Source organism: Rhipicephalus sanguineus, chromosome 10, assembly GCF_013339695.2.
Source record: "Rhipicephalus sanguineus isolate Rsan-2018 chromosome 10, BIME_Rsan_1.4, whole genome shotgun sequence".
Lineage (NCBI taxonomy): Eukaryota > Metazoa > Arthropoda > Arachnida > Ixodida > Ixodidae > Rhipicephalus > Rhipicephalus sanguineus.
In genome coordinates this window covers 85,024,462-85,044,718 of record NC_051185.1, presented here as the reverse complement: position 1 = coordinate 85,044,718, position 20,257 = coordinate 85,024,462, and the positions used below count along the sequence as shown (strand labels likewise).

Below are 20,257 nucleotides of genomic sequence, written 5' to 3'. Positions count from 1 at the left end.
TTTTTAGGTGTGACGAGAGATCAAGATCTCGGCTATTGTTAACTATCGCGAGGAGTGAGCGCCATAAAAACTGTTAATGGCTACGGGATTAGAGGCGGATTCTTATTACGTTAACTTCAGTTTATTTGTCTCCGTATCGAACATTGAGTTTTTCAGTTTCTCAATGAAAAGCCTGAAATTTTCACCTCTCATCAGATAAGGCAACGTTCCTTACGGGAACGTTTGCCCATTCGGTATTTCGTATTCCTGAAAAGTTAAATTAAGAGCATGCACGTCTTAAGCTACTCCTCCCGGGAAAAGAAATGAGCGGTACTTTCTTGAGGGACTTGGTCGTGGCGAAAGTGTCGGCCAGCGCTTGTACCACGGCTTGTTCTGCAGGCGTTTCGCATTCAAGCGAGACCGTGTGGAGGTGGCGATTTCTGGCAATGACTGTCAAGCACTCGGCCACGTCCGGAGCTTCGCGTCCATCCAGGTTCAGAGATACGGAGGGCGTTACGGCCGCCAGGATGCTATCGAAGAAGTACGATGCTCGAGGATTGGTCCAGTTGATGTAGAGACGAGAGAAAGCGTTGATCGTACAAATCAGATCGAAGAGTATGAAGACTCCTTCCTGCGGGTGCTCTTCTGTGATAGTCACCTCGAGCAACTTCAGCGTCTTGTTCACCTGCAAACACATGGACGCAAGAAACTGTAGTGTTCCACAGAACGCCCGTAAAAAAAGCTCACAGGGCCTTTTCTGCATTCACCGTAGGCGACTCTAAGGTGAAAGCCATCTTTTTTTCTTCTCACTCGATGCATTGACCCTTCACTACCGCTCTCGGAGATATTTCCGCAGCTAATGTTGTTTTTGCACTGCCTCCAGGATCGGAGGCATTGCAAACTTTCTGCACTGCACCTCGTTTTGCACTGCCTCCGTGATAAGTCCAACTTTGACCAAGCTACCTTGGCATGTGATGACGTCACAAATTTTGGATATCTGTGACGTCATCACGACAGGATAATTTTTTAGGACCACTCACGTTGACGCCAACGCTAAAGGTGCCGCGGGACACCGACGGGAAATTTTCGCGTTTGATGAGGCATCTAGGCTTTCATCTTCAAGATCGAATTGAAGTGCTCTACCACACTATATGCGACTAGGGACTACAAAGGGTGTCTTGTTATCCACCGTTAAAAATTAATAGGCTGAATATTGCAGGCCTTGACATGACGGAAATTACTATTTCAGAGCTCTGCGGATTCATCACGCAATATCCAAGAATTAGAAGGCGCTACGTAATACTCATATTCGTCTGTGTATACCAACTGATGTGTCTTCGTGTTATTTTATTGTAACAATTCAGTTCAAACCTTTTTCGGAGATATTTCCTTTATGATTGCTATAATGGCCTTTTGCTCTTTCGTATATCACGCATTATTTTGACGCATAATTACTGTAATTCTTGTATCTAGTATGTGACATTCTAACTTTGAGACCACACTCTTGTGAACAATTATTGTCGTATGTGCTGTATTATCACTCATGATAAATATTATTACTATTATTCATGTGGACATTATTATGAATATTACGAAATAAACTAAGAAACTTGGATTAGCTAATAACGAGGGATACATGCGACAGGATCATCCTCTGAGGTGCTATGTTGCCCATGTCCTGGTACGTTCTAGGCACCTTCCAATGGTCTGTCTAGCGCTTTGCTTCACCCAAGCTGTTTCCTGCGAAGCTATATATTCGCGCTATAAAATATATCTAAAAGCGAAGGGCCGAAAAGGAAGGCACGTGTCTGTATTTGGACTTTCACTACTTTAAACGAATAAACCACACGAAGTCAGTAACAGCTTAGGCGCATGCCTCGGATGGAAGTTGTCTGCAATCCGCAGAAATTTATGTGCCCGTTTTACCGCCTGGCTCCTGATGACCACTCGCAGCAGGAGTTTCGAGAGTGGCGCTGGAAGGCAGGATTGCTTTCGCTGTTTATGAAATGGGATAGTGTTGGGGAGGAGTGTTTGGGTTGAGTGAGTATTGTTCAATGCAGTTGGCTGAGCATAATTGTATCATATCTTGCACGTTCTGTGCCCAAGACATATAGGACATTAAGGATCGTACTGGCTACGGCATATTCGGTGGACTCCACTACTTTATATACATGCAATCGCACGCAAACAACGTCTCGCAGCACCTTTTAAGGCAGAAGCCGTAGATCCCTCATCAAACGCGGAAAGTGACCGTCGGCGGCGTCAGCACGACAGATGCAAAAAGTCATCACAATGTGATGACGCCACATGCTGACGTCACTGTGACGTCACGTAAAGTAACTGTCACGAGGACGTCATTACATGACATTGTCGCTTGGTCAAAAGTGGGCCGATCACGGAGGCACTGCGAAACCACGTGAGGGGCAGAAAGCTTCGAATTCGTCCGATCCCGGAGGCAAAGGCACGTCGGGTGAAGAAGGCATTTGGGCGGGAGGGGGGGAGAATTCAATAGAATGAGAAGGAAAAGTAGACGGCTTTAGCCTCCCAGACGTCTTCGGCAAATGCATAAGGGGCCATGCGACTCTCTCAACGTGGCCCGTGAGCTAAAACCGACCGCTGGGCCTAGGAAAGCCAAGCCTAGCAAAGCCAAGCAGAGGCTCTCTCTCTAGTTCTCTTTCTTTCTCTCTTTCCCTGTGTTTTTTCTCAATATCTCGTTCTCGTTTTATTGTGGATCGTTATCTCGCTCATAGCAATCATGTGGTACTCGTAAAGGCTTGTTCTGCTAGCGTGCCTGGATAGCCGAGTGGTTACGACGCTCACCTTCGGACAGTGGGCACCCTGGTTCGAATCCCGCTTCGCCAAAAAAATTTGCTTTCTTACGTTTATTCTTTCTCCTCCTCAACTTCTCCTATTCTCTTTTCCTGCAACGCGTTGCTAGGCGACGCATGGTGACGTCATCGGTCGGTGAGATTTCCCGCGCACACCGATTGGCTTAACCTCCGGCTTCAACCGCTTCCCTGTTAAAAAAATGCCCCTACCTCCCCGAAGGGAATCGTGAGGAAATGCGAATGCATTTCTTGCGCCGAGAGTACACGGCGTAGTAATTTTTCATTCATCGCATTCATCGACGCGCTCAAGCGTCTCCATTTTGGGCGCCTCTTTCAACGAACGCTTCCTACATGCGTTCGTAATCACCTCAGGGATGTTGCCACCGCCTTCAAAGCAGTGCAAACGCGTTTAGAACGCGCTGTTTTCAGGGTGCGCCAAGGCAGCACAAACGCTACAAACGCGTTTCAAACGCACTGCATTGAGGCGGTGGCGCAGGGAGGAGAGAGAGCGAACGGCGAGAGAAGGAGCGGCGAGGCACTGCGCCTACCCTCTCCTACACTCTATCCACACACGCCAGAGCGCGCTCCTCCGCTCCACTCACTCTCCGCTACTCCGCCCGCACCACCTGCTCCGGTTGCTAGGGGCGAGGATAAGCGCGCGCGCCCGCAGCTGTTGCTATGGGAGAGGGAGTGAGAACGGAGAGGCGCGCGGACAACGCCGGATGCCTTACATAGCCCGACTAAGAAATGCATTCGTATTTAAAAAGCTCGGCAGCATGTCACATCCTGTAGCACTTCAAGGCGAAAGTCTGCTGCGCAGTTGGTAATACATTACGTTATACGAGATCAGGCTTCTTGCAAGACATAGAGCCACAAGGTGGGAGTCACGCACGAAAGTACCTTCATGTTCTCAAGTGATTGTATTACTGCTCTGTGCGGAGGTGTCAAACGATGTCTGAATTTTTAGCCACAGGCATCTCTGTACCATTGGCGATTGCGCGCTTCATCTGTTTCTGAGAGAAGCAAGCTATGTACTACATAAGCATTGTGCACCTTTAAGTAAAGAGGAAAGCTGATTGCGCATGTGAACTTTACACAACGAGAGCGCGAGCACACGGTATCATGCCCTCTTTACTGCGCACTCGGTTATATTACGCGTCACGAACGCAATGTATCATAATGTATTGCAAAACACGGCTAATTGGGCTAGTTGGTATTGGTTCATATTTAGACTGGATGGGGCGCGCACACAAACAGGGGCACAAGAAGGAAGCCACGCGAACAACACAAGCGCCTACTCGCAACTGTAGTTTATTGGAAAGAAAAGCGCGTACATTTATATCACTCCTGTCACATGACTTGGCTAGTAAAACAGCAAAAAAAGAAAGGGAGATAATGCGTGAGTGCGCCCTCCGTAACATTAACTGACAATAAATTTTCGTATCTCATCAGCACACTGAGGGTCTGATATGAAGAAGATGTGTCTAACCACACGTGTATATTTTTGGTATCTCCCTCTTCTTTTTGCTGTTGTAATAGCCAAATCATGTGACAGGAGATTATATATATATATATATATATATATATATATATATATATATATATATATATATATATATATATATATATATATGCGCTTTTCTTTCCAATAAACTATAGTTGCGAGTAGGCGCTTGAGTTGTTCGCGTGGTTTCCTTCTTGTGTCCCTGTCTTGTGCGTGCCCCATCCAGTCTAAATATGAAGCAATGTATCGTGTTGATTTAGTATAATCCCGACTACAGGAAGCATCGCGTGTCGGTAGTACAATATTTTTTTATAAAACATTTCAGTGCAGAGCGTTCGTTCAGCTTTCTTGTTCTTGTTCGCTTAGTGATGAGGGCGCCTGAACAAATTTTCAATCGCCTGTTTAGAACACAAGCAGCTTATCTAGCCCGGTTTTCGCATTTCACCACTGCCTCACTCTTTACGTATATCCCGCTTATGTTAAACCATGGACGGAGCCTTGCGCGCTTTCATACTCGCAAACGATCGTTTTCGCCGATGACCAACAGCGACAACCAAACCCATGCTGATCGGTGTGTCCCTTGCGCTGCGTGACCTCGGTCTGTTAAAAAATTCGCACATTGAAAAACGGCCGCTGATAGTTCGCTAAATGTAGCTTATATTGCAGGAAAGGCATATGAAATACAAGGGATGATGAAAAGCAAGGATGGGCGGCGCCTCTACGTAACACTTCATTGAAAAAAATTGGACCATCTCCCCGAAGGGAACGCTGATGGGATGCGAAGCAGCAGCGTTGCGCACGGGTGGCGTCACGGGTTGAACGGCGCTAACGCGGGTGTTGCGGTGAGCGCTGGGAGATTCGTTTGAAGCGAAACTCGGTGTAGCGTTTACTGGCGTAAACGTTTGTTTGAAACGCAGACACGGGACGCGAGCGGGCGTAGGAGCCGGCAGCTGCGGCGCTCCGGCGGGTGAAGGAGAGAGTGACGTACGCGCGCACCTGCGAGGGAAGCGTGCGAAGGGTGCGTGACGTCAACGCCCAGCTGCGGCGTGACCTACTTGGTACCGCTCCAACACATGCGCCGAGGGAAGCGCGTTGCCTCGCGTTTGTGCGGACGGACAGCGTTACACAGGCTAGTCAAAGAGCTGCTACGCATCTAAAAAACGCTAGGCCTGCGCGGAAAGCGCAGTACGGTCACAGCGAAAGCTGGAGGAGCGGCATTTCAAGAGCCCATTGTAAACTCTCGTGTGGCTACTAATACAAGTATACTAGCAACGTACCCACTACGCCATAAGTCATAATTTTCTTTAATTTGGGAAGCACCCACCACGATATTATTCGTCATTCTGTGGAAAAGCGAGGTACCATCTGTAAGGCATTAGGTGCACTTTGTTGATGCGACGGTTGATTACGATGAAGAATTATGGTTGAGCCCTTTGTAATGGGTTCGAAGCCTTAAACGACCCCCTAGTTACGTAATTCACATTGTGTGACGCCCGGTCGTTATTTAACTCTCCCACCACGCTTCATAACATACCTTAAAGTGAGAAAGAGAGAGAGGGAATTAACATTATTGAGACCCTGAGGAAATGGATCATGGGGAGCCTTATGGGCTCCCTTGGCAACCAATAGAAGTGCCCTTGCGAGGAACCCACTACGCTATAAATAATGATAATTTTTGTGAAGTAGGGAAGCAGCCACTATGCGATTTTTCGTCATTCTGTAACCAGGCGTCACACAATGCGAATTGCGCAACGAGTGGGTTGTTGAATGCTTCAAACCCATTACAATGGTCTCTGCCGTAATTCCTCATCGTCATCAGTCGTCGCATCAACAAATTGCACATAATGCCTTACAGATGTGTGTGCTGCATGGCATTATGTGCACTTTGTTGATGCGACGACTGATGACGATGAAGAATTATGGTTGATCCTTTTGTAATGGGTTGGAAGCTTTAAACGACCCACCATTTACGTAATTCGCATTGTGTGACGTTATTTCACTCTGCCGCCACGCTATTATAACATACGTTAACGTGAAAAAGAGAGAGAGAGAGGGGAGCGGGGAAGAACTTCATTGAGACCCTGAGGAAATGGATCATCGGCTTAACGGCTTCCTCGACAACCACTTGCGAGAAACCCACTACGCTATAAATCGTCATAATTGATCTGTAGTAGAGAAGCAGCCACTATGCCATTTTTCGTCATTCTGCTGAGAACCATGGCACCCGCTAAACAGCTGTAAGGCATTATGTGCACTTTGTTGATGCTGTACCTGATGACGAAGAATTATGGCAGAGCCCATTGTAATGGGTTTGAAGCATTCAACAACCCACTCGTTGCGCAATTCGCATTGTGTGACGCCTGGTTACAGAATTCGCGTCGTGTGAAGCCTGGTTGTTATTTTACTCTTGCACGCTATATTGCATATGTTAATGTGGTTCCTTCTCGACATGAAGCCTGTATAGGGTCTTTTCCCAAGGCAGTTTCAAGCGCCGGCATGGCTCTGAGGTAGAATACTGGGCTCCCACGCAGAGGGCCCAGGTTCGAACCCCGTTCCACCCTGGAAATTTTTATTTCGTTCTTTTTTTCTTATTTCGCGCGATAGTGGTTACGGACACCGGCGGCGGCGGACAACTACGGCACTCATAACATAATGATCTCATAACAGCTTTCGCGGTAAAAGGCGTACTGGTTTCGCACCGGAACGGCGGACATCTGTACAGGTGCCTCCTGCGGAAGCGAAGAGGCAATTGGACACGTCCTATGCAGGACGTGTCCTGCATAGGACGTGTCCTAGCGGCTCTCGCTATGACACCCAGCGATGCCCGCTCCGGATGCTTTTGGACCAACTGTTCTCGATATATTTGCTGGACCCAAGATTCTAGGACCATGGACATATGCGTCGAGGGCGCAGAAGGCAGCGAAAGCGTTACTGATACGCCTAAAGTCAACAGATCTGCGCGACCACCTGTAGACGGTGTGCTGCCCCACGTGTGCTTGCGATTCTAACCATCTCTCTTTTCTTCTCTCTCTTTTCGCCCCTTTATGCTTTGCTACTGGTAACAAACTGGGCATGCGTTGTTGCCAAGACTCGTGTTTGCCATGGCTCTCTCGTGCCCTGGACAGCACACGAAGTAGTGGTAAGACATCTCAGGACGGTGGCGCAATACCAGCGGCTGCGAGCTGAGACTTTAGAATATGTGACTGGTCGTGGTTCTTTGAATATTTCATACAATGTAAAACCTTTAATTGTTGATTCTTCGAGCAATCTCGCTCAATGACTCAGTGTGCAGGCTGCTACGGAGAGAAAAGCAGTACGGCACTCATTTGTACCTCACCACAAATTTAAGACAAATTTCGTTAGGGCTGATTTTTACGCGCCAAAGCAAGCAGAACGAAATAATCTGGAGGTCTCAAATTTAAGAATGAAGAAGGATACTGAACAAAGCTAGAAAATTAGGCGAGCTGGATTACGGTCGTGGTTTACAGCGCAAAAGCACCCGGACAAAGAGGAGACCATTCAGCTGAAAGACTGTGGCTATGTGGTGTGGTCTTCTGTTTGTTGAAGCCCATTTAGGCTGCAAACCATGAGCCAAGAAGCAGCTTAATTCTGTATCTGTGCGCTTTGACACGTATTACATCGGTAAGAAGCGTAACCACCTGCACCTTACCTCAAGGGCTCCTATGATGTGGTGCAGAGCTTCGGTTGTGAAAGAGTTGCCATCCGAGCTGAGCTCTCGCAGCCTCCTGTCTCGCCGAAGATGTGCTGCGGCGGACATCGCGAACTCATCACCGAGGCCACAGTTGAACAGTTGCAGACGAACCAGGGTGCCTACACCGACATGATGAGAATAGTGAGGAGAATCATCTTGCACATATTAGCGTCTACGTATAATAATAATCACTGTTGGCGTTTCACGTCTCCAAACCACGATATGATTGTGAGGGGCGCCGTAGTGAAGGGCTCTGGAAATTTAGACCACCTGGGGTTCTTTAACGGGCACCTAAATTTATAGCGTCTACGTTGAAGATACTCTATGCTGCCTCAGCTAAGAATATTCTTCTTTTAGTACGCCTGAACTCCGATTTTGAACTCACTGCTCGCTTAAATTGATTAAGCATAATGAAATTACCTTTCACTATCAACTTATTTAATTTACTGAAAAATTACTTTATTGGCTTTTATCATCATATATCATATATCTGCACAGTCAAGCTATCAGTCACTTTTGTATAACTTTCGCTCCTCTAGACGTGGTTAAGCCGATTAACGGGAATGCCGCCTTTCTTATGCTCTCAAGCGACCGGCGCCGCTCCGCAAAAGCTTTCCATGACGGTTGCTGCGGCAGGACACCATGGTCTTTATCTTTTTGATGGCCTAGGTTTCACGCTTCTGCAGGGACGGAGTGAGGGGCACGCGAATGTTTTTTTATTTACTTTTATTGCAATAGCAAATATACAGACTATCGCCGGGTTTTTGCCGTCGCCGTCATGTCCTGTATATGTATATATATATGTAGAAAAGCCCCAAATAAAAATTAGGAAGAAATAGTTTTGGACGTGCGCCGAACCTGCGGCCCCTCACTCCGCAGCGCGCTGCATTAGACCATTCCGCCACGCAGTATACATCTCCAAGCTTCTTAATGGCGAGCTATTTATATACACCTTTTACCGCTGGCGGTACGCAGAGCTCAGAGGTGCGTCAGCGTGTTTGCTAGCACCCGCGAGATGGCGCGAAGGGCGTGCTTTAAAAGGCCATCGCCTCGTTAGCAGCTACGTTGGGTAGGCCGCTCTTGTGTTCGGATGAACAGCAGCGTTTGACAGTTGGATCACATCCAGGTGGCATTGGTTGAAACGCACGGGACGCTGCACGTGACGGCAATAAAATTATGAGAGACGTGGGCCATGCTGCGTGATTGCTCACGCTTCGTTCGCGTCGTTTCGCTGGCGAGCCATGCTAGTTCTTGATTTTCGGGTCTTGGGACAACGCATTCCCGCCCTCATATTGCTGCTTCTTCCAATAGATATTTTTGGCACAACAGGTGCTTTCCCCATATAATCAATCACACACCCCCTCCCAAATACCTTGCTGCGGGCCTTCCCACGATAAACCGGTAACTACTCAAACTGCATGAAGTCGGTCAAACTCTCAGTGCTCGACACAAATCAATAAAAAAATGTGGTAGAGGCCACTACTCGCCTAATGCTTCACATGACATCGATGTTCAGAAGGAGTGGGATCTGCCTAATTTGTTCGCGCGTGACTACGTATAAGGGCTTGTGCACATATTGTACCTGCCACTGCGTTAGTCGATACTGGTGCTACAGTTTCTGTCATGAGTGTGACATTCAAAGAACGGCTTGGTCGGAAAGTTATGTTCCCGTGGAATGGTGGTGTGACATTTCGTGGTGTCAGCGGAGAGTGTCTTGCTCCCCTTGGCATTTGTGTTGCAAGTGTTTTATTCGGCGAAGAAGATCTCATCACGGAATTTCTTGTTCTACCACGGTGCACACATGTGATTCTCGGGATCGACTTTCTTCAGGACTCTGGTGCTTCCGTTAACAGTCGCACAGGCGAAATTACGTTGAATAGCGCGCTTCTCTCTACTCTTGCCGACACATCCTTACCAGAGGAAAACTATTTTGTCGTATCGAACGATTCGCTTATAGCGCCGTGGTCTCTCTCGCGTGTTCCTGTTAATGTTGCCGCGTCCGACCTTTCATCGTTCGACGCGCAAACCCAACCACTTGTGACGGGTTGCGTGAAGAAAGATGTACTTGTGCCGCGTTCTCTCGTGACAGTTGTGAATGGCGCCTCAAATTTGTGGGCTTTCAATTGTTCTTCGGTACCTGCTATTCTCCCGCGCGATATGAAGCTCGCTAAATTTGACGAAGTCACTTACAGCTCTATCACAGTTTTAAGCGAGGAGGAGAAGTTTCAAAGAAGCGACCCCCAACGAAGCAGTTCCGAAGAACAGGTCTACGGATGATCAGCAAGTCGCTGCCCTCACATGAACGTCACGCTCTTGCACGAGTCCTTCTGTCACATCTTTCTGTGTTCGATTTCACAAAAGGTGACACGGAGGCTTCACTACCACGTTCTCGTGCTCACCACAGAATTGACACCGGATCTGCACACACCATTCGTCAAAAGCCATACCGCGTGTCTTCGACAGAAAGGACAGTTATAGCTGAACAGGTGACCGACATGTTACGGAAGGGTGTTGTGAAAGAGTCATCTAGTCCGTGGGCCAGCACCAGTGATCTTATATAGTAAAGAAGAAGGATGGATCGTGGCGGTTCTGTGTTGATTACAGAAAACTAAACTCGGTCACATAGAAGGATGTGTATCCGCTTCCTAGAATTGATGATGTAATCGATTGTCTACATTCCGCTGCCTACTTTTCGTCGCTGGATTTGCGATCAGGGTATTGGCAGATACCCATGCACCCAAACGACAAGGAGAAAACGGCCTTCGTGACGCCCGACGGCCTTTATGAATTTAATGTTATGCCGTTCGGCCTTTGTAATGCGCCAGCAACATTCGAACGATTTATGGACACTATACTTCGTGGACTTAAATGGGAAATTTGTTTGTGCTACCTCGATGATGTGGCGATTTTTGGCAGCACACTGAACGAGCATAACAGACGCCTCAGTCTCGTTCTGGATTGCGTAGAAAAGGCCGGCTTGATCCTAAACTCAAAGAAATGTCGTTTCGGCGAAACGGAGACGTTAGTACTCGGGCATCTCGTAAACAAACACGGTGTGAGGCCAGACCCACGAAAGATTGAGGCTGTCAGCTCCTTCGAACCACCTAAGTCCGTGCGGGAGCTGAGGAGCTTCTTGGGCTTATGCTCATATTTTCGTCGCTTCGTTCCAAAGTTCGCAGACGTGGTTCATCCCCTAACGTGCCTTCTCCAAAAAGACGTGCCTTTCAACTGGACTTCGGCTTGCGACGAGGCGTTCCGCCAGCTAAAGCTTCTGCTAACGTCGGGGCCTATATTGCGTCACTTCGATGCGTCCTCGCCGACAGAAGTGCACGCCGATGCTAGTGGCATCGGCATCGGTGCCGTAATAGTGCAGCGTCATCACGGGGCTGAACACGTAGTGGCTTATGCTAGCCGCTCTTTCAGTAAGGCTGAGCGCAACTATACCGTGACGGAACAAGAATGCTGGCAGCTGTTTTCGCGGTACACAAATTTCGACCTTATATCTACGGACGCCCGTTCACAATCGTCACCGACCACCACGCTTTATGCTGGCTGGTGAATCTCCGTGACCCAAGTGGACGACTTGCACGTTGGGCTCTTCGACTACAGGAGTACGACTTCGTCATCTCGTACAAGTCTGGTCGTCACCACGCAGATGCAGACTGTCTCTCCCGCCTTCCTCTGACGACAACCGAGTGTGACGAAGACAGTTTTGATGACTGCTTTTCCCCCATTTCTTCCACATTCCCAGATTCGACGACTTTCAAGACAGAACAAAAATGATATTGGTTTGGAACCACTATTCGTCGCGGCAACGCGTCCTGGAGCCACTGGTCGCTTTTGTGTCCGTGACGACCTACTTTACAGGACGAATTATTCGGCTAAAGGCGCACGCTTCCTTCTGGTCGTGCCACAGAGTTTGCGATTGGAAATACTTAGAGCCATGCACGACGATGCGACCGCTGGTCATTTGGGGTTCATCAGAACTTTGAACCGGATACGGACGCTTTTACTGGCCCAGAATGCGAGACACCGTCAAGCACTATGTCTCAAGTTGCGAACAGTGTCAACGCTACAAGCGCCCTTCGACTTCTCCGCCAGGTCTTCTCCAGCCATGTCACCGCCTCGTCTACCATTGAACAAGTGGGTATTGATCTTTTAGTCCCATTTCCACGATCATCTAACGACAATCGATGGGTGATAGTATGTGTCGACCATCTGACCCGTTACGCGTAAACGGCGGCCATACCATCTTCTACAGCTGCGTGCGTTGCAATGTTTTTGCTTCGATTTATCATTCTTCGGCATGGTCCTCCCGTGTGATCATTAGTGATCGTGGTCGTCAGTTCGTCGCGGACGCCGTAGAGAACTGGTTCGTCTGTGCAATTCGCAGTTCCGTCATTCATCGCCTTATCACCCTCAGACGAATGGGCTTGTAGAGCGTACGAACAGAACTCTGACTAACATATTGGCCATGTACGTATCTTCCGACCACAAAGACTGGGACGATGTTCTCCCTTCATCAATATGCGTACAATACTGACAAGCAGTGCTGGGCAGTATCGAAGATACATGTATCTTAGATACTCTTTGGGTATCTTGTATCTGTATCGCGATACACCTCGCAAGACATGTATCAGTATCTGTATTTCCGATACATTGAAGAATGTATCGTGTATTTTAAGATACAAGATACTGCAACACCACCGTGCGAAAATAAACGTTGGCTGAACTCCGCTTCTCAGGTTGATACTGCTGCCACTAAATAAAACTAAAGTCAGTTACATTATTTTTTCTCTCCACCAGAGTTTTCCAGCGAGGGCAGGGGGTGATGAGCTCTGAGCGTCCATATTGATGGAGCAGTTCACGTGTGGTGCTCGCATTGTATCGAAAGACGAGTGCGCGAACAGTCCAGCCCAGCCGACCTTTTGCTTTTTCGGGGTTTTATTGTTTTCTTTAGTTGGTATCATTGTCATGACACTGGCTCTTAGCCATTATCCTGTGCCGCGTGCTCCAATGCGTGCGGCGTCTTTCGCACGACATTCTGATGCCGCTGTAGTGTCATCAAAGTTTCTCTTGAGTTGTGTTTCGTCACGAAGTCTGAAGAATACAAGAATGAGGTTGCTTTGCGTCTTGAGGCTTTCACCACATAGGCGATTTGAAGGGCCTCGTTGATTAAGTTGACTTACATGTAGTGATATATGCAATAAGGTTCTCATATCTATAGCACCACCGGTACCGATGCTAGATCTATAGAACAGCATTCACCTAACAGAAGCTATCTTGGCGTACGTCTTTTTTCATTTATTCAATGAGTTTTTAAACCATATTTTTTTGTAAGCACACGTTCTTTCTCAGCTGTTTCGTCTTTTCCATCTGATACATTACCTATGTCTCTGTATTGTTTTTTTCTTTTGGTCCGCTTGCTGCAATATGCTTTAACGAGCTGCCAAGGTAAGCTTCTCTGCATCATTCTTACTTTTAACTGTCTGCGTCGTTTCTGCTACAGAATTACATACTTATAGTCCATTTGAGCTTACATTCTATGGAAAGCGATGTTGAGAACAAATATACAATAATCTGCTCGGCCTGGAGTGTACAGGAACACAAATTCTGCTTACTACTTAGTAGAAATAGCGAAAATTCGTTTGCTATAATAATAACGCAAATTATGCTGAGCATCTTAAAGATGTCAGCAAAGGAATTCGGGAAAGATTGTTATAACATATGCTCCGTTTTTCTCACGAGTATTCCGACGAGCCATTTTGCGCTATTTTCCATAGGCACTGAACTTTCTGTGGTCTTACCTTAATGGTTAATTGTTATAGGCTATTGGCGGTAGCCCGCGACGGTGGGCTAGTTGTTATGGTGCCTGACTGCTGACCTGAAGGTAAGGGGCCGACGCATTTCGATGGAGACCAAATAGTAGAGGCCCTATGTGCATAGGTTTGCAACCCCGGTGGTCGAATTTCCGGGCCCCCCACTACGGCGTCTCTTGTAATTATATCGCGGTTTTGGGGCGTAAAACGCAGCATTTTTTTATTTGCGACATAGACTTGTCCCTTAAGGCATAACATTTGTTATGTATATTTTGTTAAATGTGCGCCGTTAGGACAAATTATTAACTCTTGGGGGTACCGCCTGCATCGTGTTTTTATTCTTATTCCCTGTGTTTGATGCGGAAGCGCTTATCTTTTTTACTTAGATATATTGAATTTCCTTTTTAGGCTTTCCTAAATGCTTTACTCTAACTAATCCCAGGTATTCGGATATATAAGTGGCAAAATAGTGTGAGTAGCGGTGGTGTCCTGGGGCACTTTGTACAAACTATACAGTAAGTCGACACGTTTCTGGGCTGCACATACTCTCTCTGGAAGAAGAAAATGTGAAAAGATTGTGCATTACGAGTACATCGCTAACGAACGCTTACGCCAGCAGATAGCGAATAGAAAGGTCATTTCAGTTTTATGACCCTCACATAAACACGATGCGTCGCGATGAATGTCCCTACAAGCGTTCTTGCTGATGCACACCTGCCCGGTGATCGGTACTGCGAAAACCGTAATACGTTTACGGCCGATGTAGAACTCCAGAAGGATATTTGCACCATCGTGCTGAGGCTGTGAAAGTTTTTGTGAAAGGGATCAGCGAAGTGTATGAAAAGCTGTCATGTATTAAACAGCTACATCAAACGCCAGGGAGTTTGTTTCGGAATGAAAACTAATATACCTTGATGAGAAATAGAAAACTTTGGAGATACCGACAGACATTTCATTCAAATGAAACAAATCTGGTCGCAGTTAATAAATTTTCGAGTGAAAATTTCTGTGCATAGGCGTTTAGTGCTACATTATATAGACGTATAATAGCAAATTTGCGAATGTATCGAAGTATCTTAAGATACAATTGCAATGTATCGTATCGGATACAATCAGTGTTGTGGTATCTTGTATCTGTATCTCAAATATTTCTTGCCTGAGTATCTTGTATCGTATCGCGATACAATTTCAAGTATCTTTGCCCAGCCCTGCTGCAAAGCATGAGACGACCGATTACAGTCCTTTTACCTCCTTTACGCACGTCCACCGCTAAGCTGCATCGACACGATACTACCGTTTGAATTTCATAGCGACTACTCTGTCGCCAGAACGCTGTGTCTTGCCGAAGAAGCCCGGCGGATTGCTCGCCTTCGTACTGTGGCATCGCAGCAGCGATCGAAAGAACGCTATGACAGCCACCATCAGACTGTCTCGTACTGCAAAGGAGACATCGTGTGGTTGTGGACCCCGCAACGTAAACGTTGATCGTCATCGCCCTTTCGTCATCGTTGATCGTTTGAGCGATTTGACGTACGTGGTGGCACGCTTGACGTCAGCTGGCCGTCGGTCAAGCCGGACCCAGCTGGTACATGTTGCCCCTGTTAAGCGGTTTCACTCTACACATTCTAAGTGATTCGGACTGGCCCAGCGGGCTTCGTCTGGGAACCGGGGAATGCAACGGGTATGAGCCGAGCGAGGGGAAGAGGAGGAGGACGTGAACTGGTTGAGCCTACCGGCGCCATCATTACCTGACCATAAACCTCGCCCTGTAAATAAACATAATTCAACCGTACCCGTAACAATATACATGCAAAATTTAAAATTTTGGGGTTTTGTCGGCTATGCCAATGGAATTACGGCTTTTCGAAACGTGATCCTTCTTATGTAACACGTGAGGCTTTACTCCATAATTTAGCGATATAATTGCTGGAAATATCCATCTAAAATAGTGACACCGTCAGAGGAACGCCGCTACTTGCCTCCAATAAGTTTCGCGTATGCCAACTCCAGGGGTACATCACACGGCCCACAATTCATAAACGTGAGAGTTTGAAGTCGGCTCGTTGGCGGAGGAAGCTCAAACTTGGGAGGTGGCTCGGTCTGCGTAAGCGCGGAGGCCACAGCTTCGAAGTGTTTGGCACGATCACGGCAATGCGGGCTCGTTGTCGGAAGAGGCGCTAATACGGCAGGCGAATCGCACTGCTTAAGTGCGGAGTTCGTAGCGCTTCTTTTGCCCTTTTGCTTTCGTCTTCGCCGTTTCACCCGGTATACACTGCCATGTTCCCTAGCGTTCAACCAGCTATTCCACAAGAACATTTAAGCGCGTCCATAGCCTTCGGCATCGGCATGATCACCGTGATGCGGGCCTCGTGGTGGAGGAGGCTCAAATACGGGAAACGCCTTGGTCCGCATAGGTGCAGAGTCAGTAGCTACGATGTCTTCGGCGTCACCACGGTCATGCGAGTTCGTTCGCCAGAGAAGGCTGAAATCCGGGAAGCGGCTCGGTCGGCGTATGTGTTGGGGCCACAGATTCGATGTCTTCGGCGCTAGAACTACAGTGCGGGATCGCTGGCGAAAGAGGCGCAAATCCGGGAGGTGGATCGTGCCGAGTAAGTGCGGAGTCCGTATCTTCGTCATCGGCATGATCACTGTGATAGCGGTTTCTTTGGCGGAGGAGGCTCAGATTCGGGAGGTGACTCGGTCCGCACAAGTGCGGAGGCCATAGATCCGATGTCTTCGGCCCGATCACGGCAATTCGGGCTGGTGGCGGATGATTCTCAAATCTGGGAGTTGGCTCGAGCCGCCTTAATGTGGAGCTCATAGCTTCGATGTCTTCGGCATCGTCACGGTCATGCGGGCTCGTTGGCAGAGGACGCAGAAATCGGGAAACCGCCTCGTCCCACGCAAGTGCGAAGGCCACAGCTGCGGGGTCTTCAGCGCGGTCACGGCCATGCTGGCTCGTTGGCGGAGGATGCTCACTTCGGGAGGCACCTTGGTCACCGTTATTTGTGGGGGCCACAGCATCGATGTCTTCGGCGTAGCACTCAATGCGGGCTCGTTGGTGGAGGAGGCTGAAATCCGGGAGGGGATCGGCACGCCTAAGGACGGAAGCAATTGCCTTGATGTCTTCGCGTGATCACGATAATGCGGGCTCGTTGGCGCAGGAAGAGGCTCCTTCGTCAGCGTATTTGGGGGGGCCACAGCATCGATGTCTTCGGCGTTAGTGCTACAATGCGGGCTCGTCGGTGGAGGAGGCTCAAATCCGGGAGGTGGGTCGACACGCCTAGGACGGAAGCATTGCCTTGATGTTTCGGCGTGATCACGATCATGCGGGCTCGTTGGCGCAGGAGGAGGCTCTTCGTCAGCGTATTGTCGGGGGCCACAGATCGATGTCTTCGGCGTTAGCGTACAATGCGGGCTCGTCGGTGGAGGAGGCTGAAATCCGGGAGGGTGGATCGGCACGCGTAAGGACGGAAGGAATTGCCTTGATGTCCTTCGGCGTGATCACGATCATGCGGGCTCGTTGGCGCAGGAGGAGGCTCCTTCGTCAGCGTATTTGTGGGGGCCACAGCATCGATGTCTTCGGCGTTAGCGCTACAATGCGGGATCGTCGGTGGAGGAGGCTCAAATCCGGGAGGTAGCTCGGCACGCGTAAGGACGGAAGGAATTGCCTTGATGTCTTCGGCGTGATCACGATCATGCGGGCTCGTTGGCGCAGGAGGAGGCTCCTTCGTCAGCGTATTTGTGGGGGCCACAGCATCGATGTCTTCGGCGTTAGCGCTACAATGCGGGCTCGTCGGTGGAGGAGGCTCAAATGCGGGAGGTAGCTCGGCACGCGTAAGGACGGAAGGAATTGCCTTGATGTCTTCGGCGTGATCACGATCATGCGGGCTCGTTGGCGCAGGAGGAGGCTCCTTCGTCAGCGTATTTGTGGGGGCCACAGCATCGATGTCTTCGGCGTTAGCGCTACAATGCGGGCTCGTCGGAGGAGGAGGCTGAAATCCGGGATGGATCGGCACGCGTAAGGACGGAAGCAATTGCCTTGATGTCTTCGGCGTGATCACGATCATGCGGGCTCGTTGGCGCAGGAGGAGGCTCCTTCGTCAGCGTATTTGTGGGGGCCACAGCATCGATGTCTTCGGCGTTAGCGCTACAATGCGGGCTCGTCGGAGGAGGAGGCTGAAATCCGGGAGGTGGATTGGCACGCGTAAGGACGGAAGCAATTGCCTTGATGTCTTCGGCGTGATCACGATCATGCGGGCTCGTTGGCGCAGGAGGAGGCTCCTTCGTCAGCGTATTTGCGGGGGCCACAGCATCGATGTCTTCGGCGTTACGCTACAATGCGGGCTCGTCGGTGGAGGAGGCTCAAATCCGGAAGGTAGCTCGGCACGCCTAAGGACGGAAGCAATTGCCTTGATGTCTTCGGCGTGATCACGATCATGCGGCTCGTTGGCGCGGGAGGAGGCTCCTTCGTCAGCGCTATTTCTGGGGGCCACAGCATTCGATGCTTCGGCGTTAGCACTACAACGCGGGCTCGTTGGTGGAGAGGATGAAATCCGGGAGGTGGCTCGGCACACGTAAGGCCGGAAGCCATTGCCTTGACGTCTTCGGCGGGATCACAATCATGGGGCCTCGTGGTGGGGGAAGATTAAAACCGGGAGGCGGCTCTGTCGGCGTATGTTTGGCGGCCACAGCTGAGATGTCTTCAGCGTTAGCACTGCTAATACTGGCTCGTTGGCGGAGGAGCGCTCGAATGACGGGGAGGCGGGCTCCCGCCGCTTAAGGTGCGGAGTGTCCATTAGCTTCGATGTTCCTCGGCTTGAACATGGCACTCGTGTACAGTGAGTGACCGCAACGACTGGGCTCTGTACTGCTGCCGCTGCTAGTAAGGCAGATGGGCTGAATTCCATTGTTGCCGCGTACACCTGCAGCAAATCATGTGACAGGCGGCTATGAGTATTCACTTGCTGGGAGGTGGAGGGGATGCCACTCAAATGAAACATACTTGGTGCGCTTTACGCGGCCGTGAAAATTAGCCCTAGTTTCGCTTCTGAATTTGACTTTTTAAAGAAAACAGACGCCACAATTACATCCGTAGATGAAAATTATTATAAAAGGGAGCAGGTGTGCGAAAATGGACACAGGTAAAGAGAATGAGACAATTCTAACGCAGACTAGGAACTTGGTCAGGTGCGGATACAGAATTTTTCTGAGGGGGTCAGCTTAGGGGTAGCGTGACCACCTGAATATGGAATCGTCAACACCCATACTCATCCTATGGATTCAAAAGTTAAGGGGGAGGAGGCAGGACATCAAGACACTACCTAAAGTTCCATTCGTGACCTGGGTTAGATAAGTTTCGATGTTTGTGTTGTGTCGACCTGTTCTCCGATGTCCTTGTTTGACACGCTCATCGACTTTTATGATAAGTAAACCATTTATTCGATCCGCGATGATGAGTTCAGTTAATCCGTTTATCAATATGCATTAGTTCCTTAAGCACAGCGCCAGTGGAACATCTTGGCCACCACTAGAAGGTGCTATAGCCGTTATCATGGGCGAACGAATTAGAGATGTTGGGTTTCTGTATGACTGCAAATAACACGGATGGAAAGATGAAGCACAGTGAACTAACATGCCCCCCTCCCACCACCGCTTTCGAGTCAAATCGAGGACCAACCTGCAAAAGACAAACTGACTGAGGCCAGGTACAAGAATACCCTGAGAAAGCACAGCGCCTCGTTGCAAGACGCCATATGAAGGCCAGTCAGCAGAACCACTCTGAGAGAGATGTCATCCATTTCAAACTCAATCCCGCCGCCAACCCGCCTTCGCCAAACTAAAACACCGCGTTGAGTTCGCAGAGCTTAGCTGGTTAGCACCATACCCGTTATAGGAAGAATACTATGGAGGGGCGAAGCATGTAGGAAAGGGTTTCAAGTGCATTAACGTGAAAGCTTGGGGAGGGGCCGAAGCATGCAGTGTGCGCCGTTGTTTCCCACAGCAAAATCGCTGGTAATGTCAATGAGAGACAGAAGAAGGGCCTGGGCAAGGTAATTCCGCTATATTGTTTTAAGAGAGTTTTTTTTGATGAGGCACTACTGGTGCCAAGCGTGAAACCGGGAATGTAGAGATGGGTGTTTCAGCTCCACTAAAGTCGTCGGAAAACTACATCGGAATGCAACTTACCCTAAGGTGCTTCTTCCCTACATGCCCGGTTTCAATTCCCTACGTCATTTAAAAAAGGGTTTTTCCGCACCACAACGTCGTCGGCTATTGTTGGGCGAACTGTTGCCTTCTTGATTTTAGTGGACCGGTGGCGAGTAAAGTACATTACTTTGCAGATATGTTTCAAGAAGTGGTGTTTCAAGTAGGTGACTTTACCGTAGAGATGCACGTTTGTGTCACTGGTTTT

At 48.9% G+C, this 20,257-nt stretch overlaps 1 protein-coding gene across 2 annotated transcripts in view; it reads right to left on the bottom strand.

Moving 5' to 3' along the window:
- Window positions 1-214: 214 nt before the first annotated feature.
- The window catches only part of LOC119406565 (uncharacterized), a 36,582-nt gene continuing 16,539 nt past the window's right edge, over window positions 215-20,257 (bottom strand). The window contains exons 3-4 of one of the 2 annotated variants that reach the window (XM_049419589.1): window positions 7,982-8,142; window positions 215-664 (exon numbers count right to left, since the gene is read on the bottom strand). In XM_049419589.1, coding sequence (XP_049275546.1) covers window positions 7,993-8,142 — 150 coding nt within the window. In that variant the 3' untranslated portion in view covers window positions 215-664; window positions 7,982-7,992. The remainder of the gene's footprint in view (window positions 665-7,981; window positions 8,143-20,257) is intronic. The other variant, XM_049419588.1, reaches the window with a different exon arrangement.